General features: G+C 45.5%; 1 protein-coding gene across 2 annotated transcripts in view; it reads left to right on the top strand.

Annotated features, from left to right (window-relative positions):
• Positions 1–19,505, top strand: part of MINDY4 (MINDY lysine 48 deubiquitinase 4) — a 171,139-nt gene extending 151,634 nt beyond the window's left edge. For both annotated transcript variants that reach the window (XM_088442581.1, XM_088442580.1), the window contains 3 exons: positions 7,926–8,106; positions 13,169–13,241; positions 17,976–19,505. In XM_088442581.1, coding sequence (XP_088298707.1) covers positions 7,926–8,106; positions 13,169–13,241; positions 17,976–18,024 — 303 coding nt within the window. In that variant the 3' untranslated portion in view covers positions 18,025–19,505. The remainder of the gene's footprint in view (positions 1–7,925; positions 8,107–13,168; positions 13,242–17,975) is intronic.
• The last annotated feature ends 1,421 nt before the right edge of the window (positions 19,506–20,926 follow it).

Here is a 20,926-nt window from a genome sequence, read left to right as displayed (position 1 = left end):
CCAGGGCAGCAGTGGCCGGGGCTAGCTCTTTTACGTCGCACACTGCTGCCCCAGGGCCTCCGGTGCCTTCTCCGTCCTCACTCCTGGTGGGCGCCGGTCTACAGCTCTTTGCCCGGCGGGTGGCGGCCTGGGTGAGCTCTTTATCAATGGCCGCCGCCCTGCGGGACTTCCATCGTCTTCGTTCTTCTATCTTAGGGAGCTCTTCACCGCCCCGTCCCGGCCGTTGCACTCCCCGTGCCCTCCTCACGCCAGCTAATTCAAGCCGACGCCAGGGGGCGTGGTGATGATGCGGCGAGCTGCGATTGGCTTGCCGCGTCCATCCCCTGCAGGCTGCCGATCTGTGAGCCCTGATTGGTTCACAATCGGCGCCAAATTCAATGGGGCACGTGCTGATTGGCTGAGTCTGAATCCACCAGGATTCAGACTTGCCATCACGCACGTGGAGTAGCGGCAGCAATCCGCCACTACCTCCACGCCCGCTGCGCCGGATGGGGGGCGGGATCACGACCGATCCCGGCCCGGCTTGCCGCTGGGCCCCGCCACACACTCCAACGGGGCTGGGATCCCTCTGGATCCCACCCCACTCTGATGCTCGGGGCTCCCGCCGCCCCAAGGCACCCCCACCATCCAGGCGTGGAGGGTGAGGATGCCTAGTAGCAGGGCTAGTGACCGCACCGGTACACTCGGCCCTGCTACACTGTCACTGGAGGGCTCTTTGTAGACAGCGTGTGCCAGGTAATCGTTTCACAGTCACTGGGCGGCTCTTTGTAGACAGCCTGTGCCAGGAAAGCGTGTCGCAGTCACTGGAGGGCTCTTTGTAGATAGCATGTGCCAGGTAATCGTGTCGCAGTCACTGGGGGGCACTTCGTAGACAGCCTGTGCCAGGTAATCGTGTCGCAGTCACTGGGGGGGCTCTTTGTAGACAGTGGGTACCAATTTCTCAGGCAGCGACGTCTTATTGAAATGGGATCACTAAGGAACATTATGAGACTAGCGTAAATACAGATTTGGACGTATCCCGCGGATATTTGCAAAGTGCCCATGCTCTATAGAAAGCTATTGAAAAACGCGCGCGCTGGACCACACGTACGCACACGGCCTTGAGTTTGAAAGTGCAGACAGATCACTCTCTCTGATCTGTCCTACGGGAGTGTTGTAGGTGTGTAGCCCGATTCTCATGATTCTTTTATGGTGTATGGGCGGAGATGGGACGCCTATTTCTGATGGATCCAGCATGGGATGGGTGTAAAGCTGGCCACACACTAGACCAACTTTCATCCAACCATCTAGTTGATTGGTTGGAATGAAAAACTGGTAACGTATGGGAGTAACTGATGATCAGCAATTTGCTCCTAAATGCCAGAAAACAGATGAAAATGGTCGTCAGACAAGTTTGTTAAATGTTTGATCTAAACAATTTGTTCAAACAACAGTTTTTGGACATTTTCCGATGTTTGGGAGCAAATTGCTGATTGTCATTTACTTTCATACTTTACCAGATGCATGCATCCCGCCCTCTAAGGTTTTATTAGTAACAAGCTATGCATGGCTATAAACGGTATGCAGTCGGGATGCCGACGGTCTAATCCCGGCAAGGGTCTAATGACAGGCGTCGAAATCCTGACGCCTGTCATTTTACCTATGCCGGGACCCCGATGCCCAGCACCCCGATCGAAGGTAAGCCGGGCGCGGACAGCCGCGGGGGAGGAGGCTTAGGTTAGGGGCTCCTGGGGGGGGGACTTAGGGCTAGGCACCCCCCCGGAAGGGTTAGGCTAGGAATAGGGGGAGTTAGGGTTAGGCACCCCCTGGGAAGGTTAGGGTTAAGCACCCCTCGGGAGGGTTGGGTTTAGGCAGCGGGCAAGGGGGGGTTAGGTTTAGGCACATAGAGGGGGGTTAGGGTTAGGCACTAGGAGGGAGGTTAGGGTTAGGCACCCCTAAAGGAGGGTTAGGGGTGGGGGGTTAGGTTAGTTAGTACTTACCTTTAGCGCAGTCGGGATCTTCACTGGTGCCGGTCTTCCGGCGTCGGGATTTGAACCGCCGGACATGCGTCATACCGATCCCCTATAAACCCTATAGCCAACCTAGCAACATTTAGATGTGTTTGTGTCTAAAGTGTAGCTACTGTAATATAGGAAAAGCAATGCAAGTCAATAAGCTTTCTGACACCTCTTGTTGTTCCTCGGTGTATTAATCTGCCAATCTGAAGTCTCTATGTTTCTGTTACATAGACTAGTAAGCAAATGATGCAAGCTTCAGCTCTTCACAGACTGATGAGAGACTAAAGAGCACTACTTTCCTAAGCACTTCTGCCATCTATAAAAGACATAACAGACATATTAAGTTACGTGTAACTATATCAGAATGTTATGGTACTGTACATTATTTAGTTCAATAATCCACATAATCATATATATGAACCACAAAAACTGGGAACTTGCAGTGATTTGCTACATATGCAAGTGGGTGATGTGAAACTGCTGTGTTCGAATAGAGCAGTTGCACAACGGACATCTTGGATTCAAAACAAGACTGCCTCATCCAGGGGAGCTGTCTAGGATTCAGGCAGGAGACAAAATCATTGACTCCGCCCCGATAAGTAGTAGTGGTGGGAGGCTGAGTAGTGGGGGGGCATAGTTTGGCAAGTAGCCTACGTCCTGGTGGGATATGTGTGGTTAGGGCAGTGGTTTGCAAACTGGGTGCCGTGTCACCCTGGGGGTGCATCAGGGCACGTGCAGGGATGCCTCGGTTGGTGGTCCAGTACCAAATAAAATAATTTATTGTCAGTGTGATAGGCAAAACCAGTGCTAATGGCTGCCACTCATAATATATGTCGACAGAAAGAAGCGCAGCCCTGTCAGCCACCACATGACTGAATCTATGGGTGACATACTGTATAAGTGCAATTTGCTTGATTTAAATGTTGCAGAATTTCTCAATAAGAAACTTTTGGCCCAGGGGTGCTGTGTAAAATATGCTGATACGTTAGGGCGCCATGATTCTAAAAAGTTTTGAAACCACTAGGTTAGGGCAAGCAACCTATGTCCCATCAATTTGAAGGGGGGCGGTGCTGTCACACACGCCTTGCACTAAGCCCGGGCACACCTAAGCATTTACTTGTTCTCCAAGCAGATCATGCAGGCACAGTTCCCGGTATTCTGGAAACACCAACTGAAACCAAATTGCAGATGCATCGTATGATACACACGTTAAATATATTGTCCACCTTTATACCACTTTTTGCCCACCCAAAAGGGTAGAGCTCAATAGTCTGTCTGTAACATCATTTATTTTTTCCGTTTCATTTGTCAAGATGGGTATTGAGGGATTCGGAGGGTCACTGGATTACTTAATTAAGCCCGACAAAACAGACCAGAGCCCCACATGTAATAGGCTCTGATTTGCTGGACCAAGCACGATTCCAGCCATACAGCTGCTACTGTAGATTTAAAGTGGCAATCAGTTTAATGTTAAAATCTAATTGGTGCTTTAAATCCAGTGCCTATATCGCCACAATCACGCCGAGAGCCAGAAATCCGAACCTTTTACATTTGGTGCAGTCTGATATGGCCTAAATGAGACTATTGGTGAAGTCATCTAAACCTGTTAAATCTAACTATAAAATTAGTAAAGGTCATTTATAAGCCGCCAAGATGCGGGTCCACATCTCAGTTGTTGTTAATTGATAGTTTGCACCTATGTACAGCTCTTTATACTGGGAGACTCAGATTGGGAGGGCCAAAGGTTGCAGCGACTTTTAGGGTGCAAAGCTGTACATCTTCTCATGTACCTGGATCCCGGCGTTCCTCCCTGAATTCATGGCACTTTCTTATTGCTGATTGCAGTTCGGATTTATGCACCTGTTTTATACCATACTTGCCAACTTCTTCTGCGCCTCCTCCAGGGGATGTCCAAGGGTGTGGTGATGATGTTTGCATTATTGGGGCCCCACCCACAAACAGTGCTGCTATTCGTGACTTTGGAGGCCACGAACATTGAATTGCATCATCAGACCACTCATTTCATGGGGAATTAGAGGGGACCCATGAGGCTGGGTCCCTTCCCGGACTTTCCCTAGAGTCCGGGAGAACTTCCAGCAATTGGGGAATCTCCCGCAATCCAGGCAATATGTTCTACAACGTCACAGGTTGCTGGGAATGAACGGGAGGAAGATGATGAGCATTAAACCTTGAAAGCTGTCTAATTGCACATCTCTTTTGTTAACGATTTGGGACTATACTGTAACAAGGATAATATTTGGGGAATTTTATTCATTTAAAATTAGGGATTGTTGTGTAGTGAATTTTTATGTTTTTGGCTACTTTCTAGCTTGCAGAAAGTAATTAAATACGAACTTAGAGCTTGGCATAAATCCCTGTATTTGTCTAAGTCATACTTTTCTATGCCCTTTGACAAGGATCATAGGGAAAATAAAACAAGATGAATGTGCAAATATTCTTGATTGGTGAACACACAGAGCAGGTTACTGACAGAGGTACAAAAACACACGGGCCGTCTGAGCGAGTCACATAATTACACATCCAAGATGTTTTTGTAGCATAAAACAAATGTCACATTAAAAAAACCAAAATGTAATTGTATATTAGAGCAGTGGTTCTCATACTTACCCCGATGTGATATACTGACGAGTGACATCTACATACTGTACATGACACGGAAACAGATTCAGGGACTGAGGAGTCTATTTATTAAGCCATGTTAGGAGACAGAGTGAAAAGTGATAAGGTGCCAGCCAATCAGCTACTAACTGCCATGACAGGCTGTGTTTGAAAAATGACAGTTGGGAGCGGATTGGCTGGCACCTTATCACTTATCACTCTGTCTCCTAACACTGCTTAGTAAAAAGACCCCTAAGTCACACACAGATATACAAGTGTTGCATATCAAATTAATCAGTACAGTCTACTGCTGCGTCCTAGCCCCATCACTTTAAGTCTTAGGGGTATATTTACTAAAGTGCGGGTTTTTAGAAGTAGAGTTGTTGCCCACAGCAACCAATCAGATTCTAGCTACTATCGTCTAGAAAGTCCTAGATAAGTAGAATCTGATAGGACTAATTTTCGGCAAAAAAAGACGCCCGGCGGTAGTAGAGTGTCACAGAACCAGGCACGTCGAGAGGGGCATTTTGGCGCGACTGCAGCAAAGATGTGTAAGGACACATCTGTATTTCTGTTTCTTGTTACAGAAAAACCTCTAACAAAAGGAAAAATTACTTCTGGATAAATTCATTTGGATGGCATTACCCCGAAGCCATTACGCCTGTTGGTGAGGTTATTTGTTAGATTTACCTATCACCTGAATGTCTGTCTGAGTCAGCCAATCAGAGAGGGCTCTCATGGTACAAAGTCAGTTTCTGAATCACATCTCTACTCTCTACTCAGTGTGGCTTGTGATTGTGGGACTCTCATCTCGTTTAAAGCATTTTCCCCATACTTGTTGGCTGGGCCCGAAGCATCAGAGCACAGTATAACATTTATCAATGGGCCTGATTCAGCAAGGATCGCAATTGCAAAGCTGTACACAGGCTATAGATATGATGTATGCACGCAGGCTATAGATATGATGTATGCACGCAGACTATAGATATGATGTATGCATGCAGGCTATAGATATGATGTATGCATGCAGGCTATAGATATGATGTATGCACGCAGGCTATAGATATGATGTATGCATGCAGGCTACAGATATGATGTATGCACGCAGGCTATAGATATGATGCATGCACGCAGGCTATAGATATATGATGTATGCACGCAGGCTATAGATATGATGTATGCTCGCAGGCTATAGATATGATGTATGCACACAGGCTATAGATATGATGTATGCACGCAGGCTATAGATATGATGTATGCACGCAGGCTATAGATATATGATGTATGCATGGAGGCTATAGATATGATGTTTGCACGCAGGCTATAGATATGATGTATGCATGCAGGCAGCTTTGCAATGCGATCCTTGCAATCATGCAAATGCAGCAGGAGGTGTATGACATCCCCTGCTGCTTTCGCGATGGTGGATGAATGTGCAGAGCGGCCGGCCAGCTCAGTAATCCTCAGCTTACTCAGGCTGGCCGACTTGCGAGCCCAGCAGACTGCGTACGTCCACGCAGTCTCTGGGCTGGCCACTCCTGGAAAACAGGGTAGACATACCCGTTTCCAGGACGGACGGCCGTCCCCTCCCTTTTACTGTGAGTCTAAGCCCATGTAGATGTATTTATTTCCTTGTAAAGTAGTTTGCTATTCATCCTACGTATGTTCGTACAACCCGTCCATATTGTTTGGTTAACCTTATGACGACCGGTCATGTAAGAAAAATGTCCTTGGTCAGAACTGGTAAACTAAAATTGACTTCTTTGAGCCCCGGGGTCAGGGAGCTGATGCTTAAAACCTTCGAAGAGGAAATTCCCCTGAATAAGAGGCTTTGGCGAATGCAGGAATGTACGCCCAGAACAAAAGTAATATGCTTAAAACATCTGCTTTTGCTATCAAAGCATACACAAGCTTAGATGAAAAGAAAAGGGATTTACAGTACTTCATACCAATATAAGTTTATTTTTTAATACATTTTGGGGCATTTTCAGAGGAGTATCGCGGAGGAAGCGTCTCGTGTCTCCTGAGAGTTTCCCACAGTACACCCAGTAAAAAAAATAGCGATTCGTCCTTTTCTGATACTTACAATCATAGAAACGTTCACTTTTTGCAAAACAATAGTAACCTCTGTTTTTATCACCTGTATAACAGCCACAGAGCTAAGTCACTGTCGTGCTTTAAAATTAAAAAATTCCTGGAAATATTTGGAGGACATAAAATGAATGAATCCACTCCAACGACAAGGCTTTAAATGGGCACAAAGAAGCATTTTGTTATCCATGAAAAATTATATATGGACGGTGGGCAGTGGCTGTGGTACCGCCGTTTGCAGTGGGTGCTGCTTCTACTTAGTCTCGAGTTGAGGGAGACCCATAGCATCTGCACACCGTGCAATGGCAGTCGTTATTACTAGACGGTGCACACATTAATATTGGGTGCAGACAGCTTTGCCATCACCTGCACCTACTATTATATCCCAACATGTGTAGTGAAGCCCAAACGAGTTTTAACGTGGGGGTAGCACTGTGTTGTTTCATGCTCTGATAGTGTTTCCAGCCTTGCCTACTGCAGCAGGTCCCAGTGGCCAATGACATGGCCTCCTTTACACAGGGTAGAGTTGGGGGGGAGTCGCATGACATATCTATCCCTCACATGGTGTCCCTCCTGCACGAGAGTGGAGCCACGGTGTGGCCAGCAGAGACACTCCTCAGCTTCTGTATGATTGTACTCACAGGGTAGGTGGTCACTAATATTAATTACCAGCCGTTACCAGATAACGTCTTATAACTGTTATTTACGGTAAAACAATTGACTACATAAAAGTGTCTTCTGTGAGCCTATTGCAGCAAGGTTTTTTTGGAACCTAGGAATCCTGTATTTGCCCCTGGTTGGATATCAGCTTTTAAGCCTTTGCACCATCAGAACAAGTTCTGACCGCACACTTGGAGCCTGTAACCAGTTACAGCAAACAAGCCGAGCTGTAAAGATGTGTATATATATTTTTAGTGTAATTTAAACCTTTCACACTTGTAGCCTCTATAATGTTTACAAAACCCGAGAAAATGACAGAATCATGGAAAAAATACTTTTCACTGTGTTTGTCTAATTTAGCTCTTGTATATATTTTTTCAAATGCTATTTATTTGAAAATGCTGCAAAAGAATCTATTTAGTATCCGGGATTACATGATTTTTCCTCCCCTAGTCAGCAGCAGAAAAGTAATAACAATAGAATCCACGTCATCCTATTACCAAGCAGGCAGAGCAATTCAAAGTCTGAGTTCCCTAAACTTCAGTTATTGCTTTTCAGGTTGGTTCTTACCTGAAGACCCCCAAGTACCCGATCTGGGTGGTCTGCAGTGAGTGTCACTTTAGTGTCCTGTTTTGCTTGAAGAAAGAGTTGATGAGCGACTGGAAAGCTGAGCGAAGGTTTGACCTCTACTACTACGATGGGCTGGCCAATCAGCAGGAGGAGATTCGCCTCACTGTGGGTAGGTGTCACTTGTGAATGAGGACCTTTCTGTTACCTTTTTATGTGTCACTGATAATTAAGTATTCCTAGCGATTGATTACCCTACTGTATGTTACTGTGACCATTGGGTGTCGCCCTTAGGGTCTCCTCTTTTAGGATGCATCCTGCTATGGAACCCTACATACCCCCCAACACACTACAGCAGTGTTGGCTAACCTTGACGCTCCAGCTGTTATGGAACTACATAACCCAGCATGCACTGCTACAGTTTTGCTATTAGGGCATGCTAAAACTGTGGCAGGGCATGCTGGGATATATAGTTCCACAACAGCTGGAGTGTCAAGGTTAGCCAACACTGCACTACAGTGAAACAAAAAAACAGATGTGTTTTTATAAATCGTTGCAACAGTTGCGCTAAAAAGTCCACTTTGGCGCGCCAGGTCCTGTGAGACTGCTAGCGCCAAGCAGCTTCTTTTTGCTGAAAATGCATCTAATACCCCTTTTACACCAGAGCAAAAACCTGGGTTTTTGCTGGGTCTACCCGGGTCGCAGCTCAGTGTAAAAGGGTCCCTGAAAAATAACCCAGGTCAAGTGACCCAGCAATCCAACCCAGGTAGCTACCAGGGTTGGACCCAGGATGGACCCGGGTAATGGTGCAGTGTAACGGTGCAACCCAGGTTCTCTGACCTGGGTCATGCCTAAAATGAGCTGATTGGTGGTTGTGGGGCATTCACCTCCCACTTTTTATGATCTCACAGGTTTAGCAGGGCAGACCTGAGTTCAGTGTGAACAGGGTTGACCTGGGAGTAATCCAGATCGAAGGTGCAGTGTAAATGGGTCTGACCTGGGCCTGACCAGAGTTGGAACTATGTCCAAAAACCCAGGTGGGACCTGCATTTTTGGTGGAAAAGAGGTATAAGTCACAGTGTGATGTGACTAGGACGCACCAGCAGACTGCGCTGATTAATATGATATGCGACACTTGTATATCTGTGTGCGACTGAGACTCCGTATAGCTGTATAAGAAGTGCTACAATGTAGCGGACGCAGCTTTTTTAGTTCCAAGTGCCATGGTGCTTTATATACAGACTCAGGTGCAGGGCCGGATTAAGGTCTGCGGGGGCCCCTGGGCAACAAACATGTGGGGGCCCCTATTAAATGTGATAGACTGGGGGTATGTGCAATGGGGACCTTATGCAGAGCCCCCAGTAGTGTCAGGGCCCACAGTGGTAGTGCCCCGTATGCAGTGTACCCAGTAGTAGTGCCCCTTATGCAGAGCCCCCTATGCAATACTCCCGTTAGTAGTGCCCCCTGTAGTAATGCCCTCTGTATAAATGCCCCCAGTAGGGCCCTGTAGTTGTGCCCCAAATAGTAATGCCCCCCAGTAGTAATTGGGCATGTGCCCAATAGTAATGCCCTAGTAGTAATTAATCCCTGTATAAATCCCCCAGTAGAAATAGCCATGCAGTTGTGCCCCCAATAGTAATACCCCCAGTAGTCATTCCCCCTTTACTGGAGCCCTCTGTAGAAATACCCCCAGTAGTAATGCCCCTCTATTAGTGCCCCCAATACTAATGCTCCCTCTCTAGTAGAGCCCCCAATAGAAATGCCCCCTGATTAATGCCCCCAGCAGTAATGCTTCCCCCCCGAGTAATGTTCCCAGTAGTAATTTCCCCCCCCAGTAATGCCCCCAGTAGTAATGCCTCCCCCCCCGAGTAATGCCCCAGTAGTAATGCCTCCCCCTCCCCGAGTAATGCCCCAGTAGTAATGCTCCCCCCTGAATAATGCCCCCCACCAGTAATGCCCCCAGTAGTAATGCCTCCTCCCTCCCCGAGTAATGCCCCAGGTGTAATGTGTAATACTCCCCCCCGAGTAATGTCCCCTTTAGTAATGCCCCCCGCCAGTAATGCCCCCAGTAGGCCGCTTGCACTAAAAAAAAAAAAATAAAGCTCACACTTACCTTAACCTTAGCCCCGCGTCCGCTGCAGTCCACTCGGCTGCTCCTCCACACTATGGCAGAGACATCATGACGTCTCTGCCATAGTGCTCTGCGTGAGCCGGAAGCTGGAGCTCATGTGAGCTCAAGCCTCCGACTCCGGCTGCCGCTGCAGGGAGGGAGCCGGGCGCCCGCTGTTTACAGCGGGCGCCTGGTAATAGGAGCCTTCCTGCGGCGCCGGGGTTAGGTTGGCCGGAGGAGGCGGAACTGGTTCCGCCTCCTCCGGTCCACTTTAACCCCGATGGGTGTGGGGCCCTTAACGTGTGGGGGCCCAGGGATGATCGCCCCTGTCGCCCCCCCGTTAATCCGGCTCTGCTCAGGTGCACACAGACATACAAGTGTCACATATCAAATTACTCAGCACAGTCTGCTGGTGCATCCTAGTCACATCGCATTGCATATTAGACACATTTTCAACCAAAAAAACGCGCCCAATGCTAGTAGAATAGCACAGGATGTGGCGGCTCACTCACGCCAGGCAAGTCGTGCTGTGTGGCGTATTGAGGCTAGATTTACGAGGACGCAACTGTATTTTGTATTTACGATACCTATTGATAAAATTGGTGAACAAATGGAGGGACATACAGTTGGCTAAAGCAGAAATGAGGAAATATGTAGGGTAAGAACACACACAGATTTCACATCTGAGGCCTTACATGTGGGCAGCACAGACGTAAAGCAGTTCTGATGCAGAACAACACCCATATATGGTTAGGAGGAGCCACAAGGAAATGCCTGGTGGGCACACCACTGTTATAATTGGTCCTTCAAGTTGGAGCTTTCGTTAGATGAATCTATTAACACTTTCATTTCCACATCTCACGGCTTACAGGGAACACTAGATGTAAGGGTATTGACAATTGAATATTGATTTCAAAGCGTGGTGTCTAATTATTATCAGTTACTTATATAGCGCACACATATTCCGCAGCACTTTGCAGAGAATATTTGACCATTCACATTAGTCCCTGACTGTATGTGACATTACTACTGTAACTTTGTCCCTCTGCTGTGCTTTTGTCACAATATACTGTATTTATGTTCTAAAATTGCTGATAAACTGGCTCTAATATCACTTGACTAAGCTCCTGTCATAGGCTTGAGTAATAGAAGTAATGTTGGTGGTAGGCATGTCTCCAAAAATAGAAGGTATTTTTTTTAACTGTTTTAGCTTTAAATGGTTTCATTTTTTTTTAATTCTTATCTTATCTGTTCTGTGTTTACACCATATGTCAGCTGTGTGGGGTAGCTGTACTAAGGATTTTTATCCATGTGAGACTCAGATTACAGTGTGATATTCATTAATACTCAGACAGATCAGGCTACATTTTCAAATAATTTACACCTTTGACTTTAGCAAACCTGCAATATTTCATTCAGCCCCATCTGACCAATACAGAGATAAAAAACCAAGCTTTGGGCCTCATTCCGAGATTTACACAATGCTGATATTTACGCAGATGGAGCAATTGCTGGCCATTGCGTATCTGCGAATCCCACATTACGCACGCGCAGCGATTGTACTGAGATTACGCTGGCATAGAGGATTCATTTGCAAAGTGAGTGACAGGTTGTCAGAGTTTGGGGAAGGTGACGGGGGCTGGCTATGCAAACGCAATCGTGTTGGGACCGTTTAAACTCTGTTTTACGGGCGTGCATAAATCAGCCATCGCTTCTTGCGACCGCCTCTGAATGAGGGCCATAGACCGTACAGCTGGGGCGTAATCATACCTACCAACAGTCCAATTTTCTGGCAGTAAAACAAACAAGGCCCATTGGAAAGAGGCTGCAGCATCATCCATGCCTCACTAGAAATGGGCATGGTCCAGGGATATCAGGTTATAGCATGTGCCAGTCACCTAGTTTGTCCTGACTTTCTCATCAGACATGTAGGGGACATATAATAATAACTAAAGGTTTTTCGTTTATGACCTATCAAATTTAAAACCTGTCTCACATGACACACGCTTGCTGTATGGCTGCATTGAAATATCTTCAGATGAATGGCTGAAAATGTCACTGTGCTGTGGGTATCTGCCCGAATGGATGTGGGTAACCTGGAAATCAATAGCAGCTCTATGTCGCCCATGCCAGCTGAGGTTTAGAGTTAGAATGATTCAGAGTCGCATGCAAAGTAGCTGTAATTGCGGGCAGCCGCGGAAGCTTGATTTGCTACCTTATGTTAATGTGAGTATCTGTTCAACTAATGCGGGAGATCATGAGTGGGCAAGCGGAAACCCATGCCGCCCATGGATTTATCGCCAGCTGCCGCAATCGTCACCGTTAGTATCGGCGCTTGCACCGGCCCCGTGCTAAGTGCAGGAGATCTGTCAGCACCAGGATTCTATTTCCCGTATACACGGAGCTGTTGATACACGCCCACAATTCTCCCATGACACTCTCACATGTCATAGTGGTTCCGTTCAATCGTATTGTCACTGTGCAGTTCATGCCCCCAAAACTCTTTCACAGAAGCACAGATATGGCCAAATTGGACATTAAATCTATTGCATGGTGCTTACGGCGAGCAGCCGGAACGTTTGGTGTATGACCAGCTGTATACGGGCGCGGATATGAGCACTGTGATCATGCCTTTACGTGTTAAACATTTCAACACTATATTAGCCCTTAGATATACAAATTAGTGTATTTATTATGGCTATTTGGGACTGGTACACCTGCTAAGACCTGTTGATCCATACAGAGCTCATAAAAGTTTCAGCGCAGACTTCTTATGGTCGATTTACTACGCTGGCATACAGAGAGTATAATGAGGCAACGAATAAAATATGCCAAGATTAATACCATGCTCAGAACTGTTTATCTTCGGTTTCTGGCTATCGGATGTTAAGGTGCCCCAGCTGCCATTAATCCTCCCCGTCCCAGCAATGTGAAATATGTAAACATTAGTGTTGCATTTAGGAGATTTACTCCTTTCCTCTCACCCAAAATCCCCACAGCTTAGAGCAACTACAGAATTCAGTTATTTCCCTATTGCTTGAGCAGCTCTGTGCCGTGTGTAATGACTTGCAGGAAAGTTATGATGCTTTAATGTACGCCTTCGGGCATTGGGTTCTCTTTCCAGACACATCGAGGGCCAGCACAGAGGACAGAGAGAACGATCTCATTTCTCCACTGGAATATTGTATCAGAACCAAGTAAGTACAGCTATTATTTGCCAAAGAGAAATTCTGCTTGTGACACTCTCTAATATATATATTTTATATCTGTTGGGCTGTGGAGGTTAGGGGGCTCTGGGCCTGATTCAGACCAGCGGGTCGATGGTGGGGTACTGCACACGTTTGCCGCGCGCATGTGCAAGCCCCGGAGCGAGAGAGAAATTATCTCGCTCCGGGACTCACTACAAAAGGGGCGGCTAACTATGTTGATCGACAGCTCGCCCCGTTTTGTAGGCGGGGAGGGGGGGTGGCTACACAACCGGAGGCGTTCCCGAAGGAACGCCTGCCATTTGTGGGAAGCACCACTGACATCACCAGTGATGTCAGTGGAGAGCTTCCTGCTCTGTTAGAGCAGGAAGCTCTCTGGGGCTTGCGACCACAAGAGTCTCGTCGCAAGCCCTGATGGTCTCGACCATCACCTGGCCGCTCGCAAAAGCTGTCTCTGTTCCCAACCTACATGATACATCTCCCATGCATTGGCATGCACTACACTACTCATTAGAGTTTTAACCCAGGAAAACCTAGAAAGGGATACACTGCTCCCAGGGGCATGTCTAGCACTATTTTCTTGACCTTAATCTCCCCTCTCATCCTCTCTCCTTATATCATCATATCCCCCATCAGTCCCCCCCAACTCCGCCACCTCACTTACCTATGACCAGGGACGGACTGGGGGGCAATATTGGGACTCTGAATTTTCATTGCGTGTATGAGCATGGGAAGTGGGTGTGACCACGCCTCACAGGGCATGCCGAGAGTGACGGGGCGTGGCCTCGTGGCACTCCCCTGTCTCAGCATGCGGGTCGAGCAGAGCGCCAGGATGTGGAGCTACTCGACCTGGCCTTCAGGCAGCCGGACTGGCCCATCAAGCCATCGGCCCGTTCCGGCATTTGCCAGAAGTGCCAGATGGCCAGTCCGCCGCTGCCTATGACCAGTACAGGATGGTGTATTTTATATTGTACATTGCATTACTTCATCCTCAGATCCTCCAGGGGTGGAGATAATTAGGGCACAAAATGAAGGGGAGGGCACTGCTGTGCTACTACATTTTGTAGGTCGCTAACTCACTCACTGACATCTCACTGCAATATCGCTGGCACCAGTAATTTTGCTGACAAGCACGGAGAAGGCGCCCGACCTTATGGTGTGCCGCTGCGTGCCCAAGCCTATGCTCCCATGTGACAGGTTTGGGACATATATACAGAGTTAAATGTAAATATGTTTTCTCACATGGAAGCTGTCACTTAAGGCATAGGATAGAAACTATGCCCTTTATACTGCACCTTGGCTGCTGAGTTCCTAGCACCACACAGATTCTTATCCCCAGAGCTGGCAATCTACAAGCCGTAAGACAGAGGTCGTCAGTAGCAGCAGCATCAAACCAGGTGTCTATTCTACATGACCCTTCCCTAATCATCACCCCTAATCAGGGGTGTTTTTAGAGAGGAGGGGGCCCGTGTGCAGCCTCCGTTTGGGCCCCCTACTCTCTGTCGGCGACTTAGCGCGGCACAGCGCTGTAGATTCTGGCTTCATGCAAGAATCTACAGTGCATGTGCAGGTCTCCGGGAAAATGGGGCCAGCACCTCATTTCCCGGGGGGGATCTTTTCTGCGCATGCGCCGATCACTGGGAAAATGGCCTCCGCCATTTTCCCAGTGAGTGAGTGCTGCTCTACAGGGCCGGTACGGCGCCACGGAGCAGCACTTCGGGAATCGGCGGAGAGGTAAGTATAATTACCTATGGGTGCAGGGTGTGCGGTGTGGGCCCCCCGTGGACCCGGGGGCTCATGTGCCCCGCACACCCTGCACCCATTATAGATAAGCCCCCTCTGCCCCTAATTGTTTGCTAGTAACAACTCCACGCTTTTAATATTATTAATGATGTCACTGTAAAGCAGGGGTGTGTAATAAGCAGCCCTCTCATGTATGATATAGCACATATTTAATCCACAGTAGCAGCTAACATCTGCTGTCTGTGACTGCTTTGGTGTATGGTAATATGTTAGTAACAGGAAGAGCGTGGAGAGTGGCCAGTTGGTTGTGGTGGATGGCTGCAGACAAACCCTTGTAATGGAGAATTCTACTTTCCCCATGTTAACCGTCTATTGCATATTTGGCCTCCATGTGACGCATAGAGGGAAAGAAGCTCAACATATCACTGAGAGCATCCAGATGTTCATCCAAAGCCAAAGCCAGCACATTACTGTGTCTGCGGGGTATGCAATCGGGGAGCCGACTGCCTAAATACCGGCAGCCGGCTCCCCGACATTCATATCCCGGAAAGGGTGAAATGCCGGGCGTCTAGATGTAGAGACCGGGCCCGGCATCCCGATCGTAGTGATGCCGGGCGCCGCCAGCGGACAGCCGCGGGGGGGGGGGGTTAGGTTTAGGGCTCCCGTGGGGGACTTAGGGTTAGGCACCCCCCCGAGAGGGTTAGGGTTAGGCTAGTGGGAGGGAGGGTTAGGGTTAGGCTAGGGGGAGGGTTAGGGTTAGGCACCCCCGGGGGGGACTTAGGGTTAGGCAGTGGGGAAGGAGGTGGTTAGGGTTAGGCACTTAGAGGGGGGATTAGGGTTAGGCACTTGGGGGGGAAGTTAGGGTTAGGCACCCCTAAGGAGGGTTAGGGGGGTTAGGTTAGTAGATATTCACCTATCCACGATCGGGATTTCCAGAGCTGTTGGGCTTCCGCTGCTTCGAACTCTGCTCATGTCGGGCTGCCCATTCCTGCTGTGGTTTTGCATGGGGAACATAATAGGGAGCTCAGCTGATACACCCACCTTCATTCTTCACCATTCGTGTAAGTCATCTTCAGACACACGTAACCTTTGGCTCCTCATGTCTTTATAGTGTGAGTTTTAGTTCAACAACAGCCGTGCTGAAAGATGATTAAGGGGTTTCTGTGCCAAGCAGTGAAAAGCGTGGAGAAGTGGACCCGTGGAGAAGTTGCCCATAGCAACCAATCAGCTCCTACCTATTATTTTATAGAATGCACTTGATAAATGCTGCTTCAAAGCTGATTGGTTGCTTTTTGGTGATGGTGAGAACCCAGACTTTCCCCATGGCATCCGTTTGGCCAGTGAGATGGGGTCATTGGCAGAGTAGCAGGGATTCTCCCTGGGCTGAGTGAAGGTCGGTCTTTGCTGAGTACTGAGGATGCATCACAGCGATACGTATATACTGTAGTAGTATTGGGGAGTAGGGCAAAAATTTAGCAATTAATTATTCAAATGACATTTATCATATTTCTGTGCACAGGGGATCTGCAGAGGAGGATCAGCTTCCTGTACTTTCAATGGGATTTACTTTTCACCTTCCATTTGCACTTGTTTGACACGACAGCACATGACCAGGCACACAATGCCTAATGTAATATATAACTTCCAACACAGGGAAAGAAAACACTTCTGAATGTGTAGTTAATCCAAACATTTACAGGGTTCTGTGTAATCCTCACTGCATCCATTGCCGCAGCATTCTGGGTGCCGAGAGCAGCAGCTCGCACACTGGTGTCATCTCCCACTGTTCTCTGTGTTCTACCTGACATCTTCACTCCAAAACCTTCTACCCACTTCTCTTCAGCTCTTGCCTTTACCACCATTCAAGATTCTAGTCCCTAGAGTAGTGTTATTACAGGTATGACAGAACCTCATGTCTCTACATATTTCTAATTCTTTTCATGTGTAGTTATTGTCACATTGCAGTAGTAGCAGGTGTGTGATGTCATTGTACATCGACCACAGAAGAGTGCCCCCTCTGGTCAGGGTAGAGAAAATGGTGCAATACTTGTTTGTGTTTAATAATCAGCAAAAGCTATTTCTGAAAGTGCCAAATTATGGGCCTGTAGAACGAAGGTCATTTTGTGATATCACCTGCCTATATTTGCAGACATCCGGCTTCTCCCAAAGGATGACCACAGATTAGCGCATTGAGATTGGAGCATGTGGGATGCAAAACTATGCATCCTCTGATGGGGTTTTATTACTGCATCTAGGCTAGGCACTCTCACTGATTTTATTCTGTACTGCAATAACAAGGTTTATTTTGTTCTGGGATGAGATATTCAAATGTGCGGAGAGCGTGTATTTATGGTGCTCCCATGATAGAAACACAGGTACCATATACGGGTGCTCTGAAGGTGCCAGTAATGATTGGGAAAGTGCTTACACCTTACTTTTTTCATGCTTGTAATTCCAAGCATATTGCTTCAACAGATCACTGGACGCAATTGAGATATAAAACAGTCTATTGCTTGTTTAACATGAAGATGGAGCACATGATTAAACAAATGCATGACTTTTGGTGCATTGCAGCCAGACAATGTACACTAATTAGCACTGCACCATTCAGTCCTAATGTTCTCCATTGTATTTTTTAAAAATCAGAAGTGATAACATACCTCCGAAGATTACTAGTCTTGCAGACAAAAATATGGACGCCAGCTGGCCAACACTACTGAAGGCAACACTCCCCTTCATCCAAGTGACCAATTGCATTGTTATGGATGTACCTCTGGGCATGGTGACTGAGTGCCACACACACCAGCCATAATGAGTGGAACTTACATCCAAACAAAGGTCCTTACTGAGTTGGGACGGTGGGAAAGTCCCCTCAAACCAGGACTGGCTCACCTCAATCAGGACAGTTGGGAGATATGCGATGATGGCCTTTGTATGTAACTCTAATTATCTGGTTTAAAATGCTGTTTTATTTTCTTCTAGATGGAAAGGTGCATTAGTAGATTGGAATGGTACAGAACCCATCCTTTAACCATCACAATTCGGAGCTTCTGAGGAACGCTATCCCAGATGTCATTGCGGAAAAGAAACATTCACATGACGATTGCTTCAGGAGCCTCTGACGTGCTTTATTATTGACTCTCATGTAAAAGATCTTTTTGCAAGTGTAGCCTTAAAGCTGTAATGCAGAATCATCTGTAAAATAGTGAAGTGCGTCGGGTTCTGTGGTTTCGGAGCATTTGAGTGGATGATAACATCTGAGGTCACTGCATAACAAAAGACTGTAAATGTTACTGTACCAACATTGGAAAGAAGACTTGAATAAGTGTTTATCAAATTTGATTATCTTCAAGTAAATTAAGCATGTAGGGCATTAACCTCTACACAGATTCCTCGGTAAAATTATGGTGAACGTTTTCAAAGCCAAGTAAAATAAGTGTTTAACATATTCAATAAATACAGTAATAATAACTGACCATTACAAAAATCCATATTTGCATCCCAACTTTCTGGTTTGGAACATTTTAGGGCATGTTCTCAATCTGCCCAGGTTACAAGCTGTTGGTCCTAATTGTGAGGTCACAGCCTTATGTGACCACAAAAAATGATTATGATCCCTGAAAGAAACATGGAAATAGTATGTAATTAGGCATGACGCATCGTAAATCTTCGTATTCTATAATGACGTTATTTGTCTTGTAATTGTTTGTTTGAAAAGTGTATTTAAACTTTATTTTTATTACTTTTTTACATACATGTGTTATCTCTCAGTTTAGATGCTTTGGCCAAAAATGTTTGTTATTGTTTTTGTTTCTTTTTGTTTGTTTTTTTCCAAATGATTTTCATAAAATTTCTGTGCACAATAATGGGGTCCTACAGAATAAATGTAACAAAATAAGAGTGAATACCTCAGCCTATCATTGGATTAGTAGTGAGATTGTTATATGCAACGGTGTATTTTTATAGTGATAATGGAGCATTGGGCTGATAGTTATAATTGAAGAGAGTTGTGAGAAGCCATGTGTGCATCACATATCTCACAGCAACAGGAGAGTCAGATAGAAAAATAATTTCTGGAAATAATTGGCGTTCTTTCACACTTAACTCTAATAGTAATTATAATAGGTCGCACTTACAGTTGACAAGTACATTTTGGGGTGTAGCTGTATCTTGCACGTGGTGCTGCCAGTCAGGGCCCTTCACGTTCAAGCACATATAGATGTATATTTACTAAAGGTCAATTTAAAATCCGTGAAAATCAATCAGAATTGATCAACATTGATGTTGTGTTCCTAAGGCTAAATCACCCATTTACTAGCAAACTATTTTTTGATTTTGTCTTTTAAAATATTAGTTAACGTGAGCTTCAGCCCCAGAAACACAACATCAATTTTCATCGACTTTAAATCGATTAAAATCCACCTTTAATAAATATACCCCTTAGAGCATGGTTGTGTGCACCCCGGTTGATAACAATGAATGCCATATCTTTCATTGTAAAATTATATTTATATGTATATATATATATATATATATATATATATATATATATATATAAACAACGCAATGGTGTGGCACTCAAGGCAGCAAACAAATAATGCAGACACAGGCTCCAACAAGTGGCTTCAACGTTTCAGTTATAATCAACTGTCGTCAGGAAAAACATTTTTTTTTCCCTGACAACAGTTGATTATAACTGAAACGTTGAAGCCACTTGTTGGAGCCTGTGTCTGCATTATTTGTTTGCTGCCTTGAGTGTCCCACCATTGCGTTGTTTGTATTCCCTTCAGAGAGGGCACCGGCACGAGTTTGTTTATTTATCGGGAGTGCCTTGCCTAAAGTTGTTTATATATATATATATATATATATATATATATATATATATACTGTGTCTATATGTGTGTATATATATATATGTATATATATAATCCATACAGACCCGCACTCAATTTGGGTTCACATATATATAGAAAATAAATTTTGGAGGGCACTCACCACTGCAGCAATAAAAAGATTCTTTAATAGTTACATACCATAGAAAGTTCGACGTTTCGGTTTTATTTCAGACCTTTGTCATGGCACACAGTTTGTCCAGAAGCCACTGCCATCAGAAATAGCCATCCGAAATAGACTATTTCTGATGGCTGTGGCCTCTGGACAAACTGTGTGCCTTGACCTTTAAAGGTTTGAAATCAGACCAAAACGTCGGACTCTCTATGGTATGTACTGTAACTATTAAAGAATCTTTTTATTGCTGCAATGGTGAGTGCCTTCCAAAATTAATTTATATATATATATATATATATATATATATAGCGTGCCCCCCTCTGCGTTTCCAACACCAGTGCTTGACACAAAGACAAGAACTCACACAGCACTAGCTGACCAATAAAATAGTTAAGAATCAAATATATAAAATGTTGACAAATTAATGTTAGTAGTAAATGTAAAAAAAAAAAAATCAAAATGCATCATAAATTACCGTATTTAAACACATTAATATTCATTAGAGGCACATAAATAGGTTTAATAATGGAACTATATATATATATATATATATATATACTGTTATTATGAAAGTGATATAAGGTGTACATTTAAGCTGAGCGTACATGCCTGATTGCTCCGTGCTGCACCCGCAGTAGAATTGGATTGTGAGTGAGCTTGTATCATCCTTTGTCCAACTTACCCTGGTCTTCAGATACCTATGGGTTATTTACATATAGTACTGATCTTATGGCCTCGTCCTCTTTTGTATATCGCTTGGGTTGATAAATAGATTTAATTAATTTATTATAAATGATGTATATTTATTTACTTTACACTCTTATATTTTTTTTATACTATTGGAAAATATTTAGCAGATAATTGCAGTCTTTAAGCATGTGCACCATTGGTGACAATGAGAACTTATAAATACAGTGTATATAACA

The sequence above is a fragment of the Taudactylus pleione genome, unplaced genomic scaffold (assembly GCF_031769625.1).
Source record: "Taudactylus pleione unplaced genomic scaffold, aTauple2 ptg000314l, whole genome shotgun sequence".
NCBI lineage: Eukaryota > Metazoa > Chordata > Amphibia > Anura > Myobatrachidae > Taudactylus > Taudactylus pleione.
This window is presented reverse-complemented; position numbering and strand designations above follow the sequence as displayed.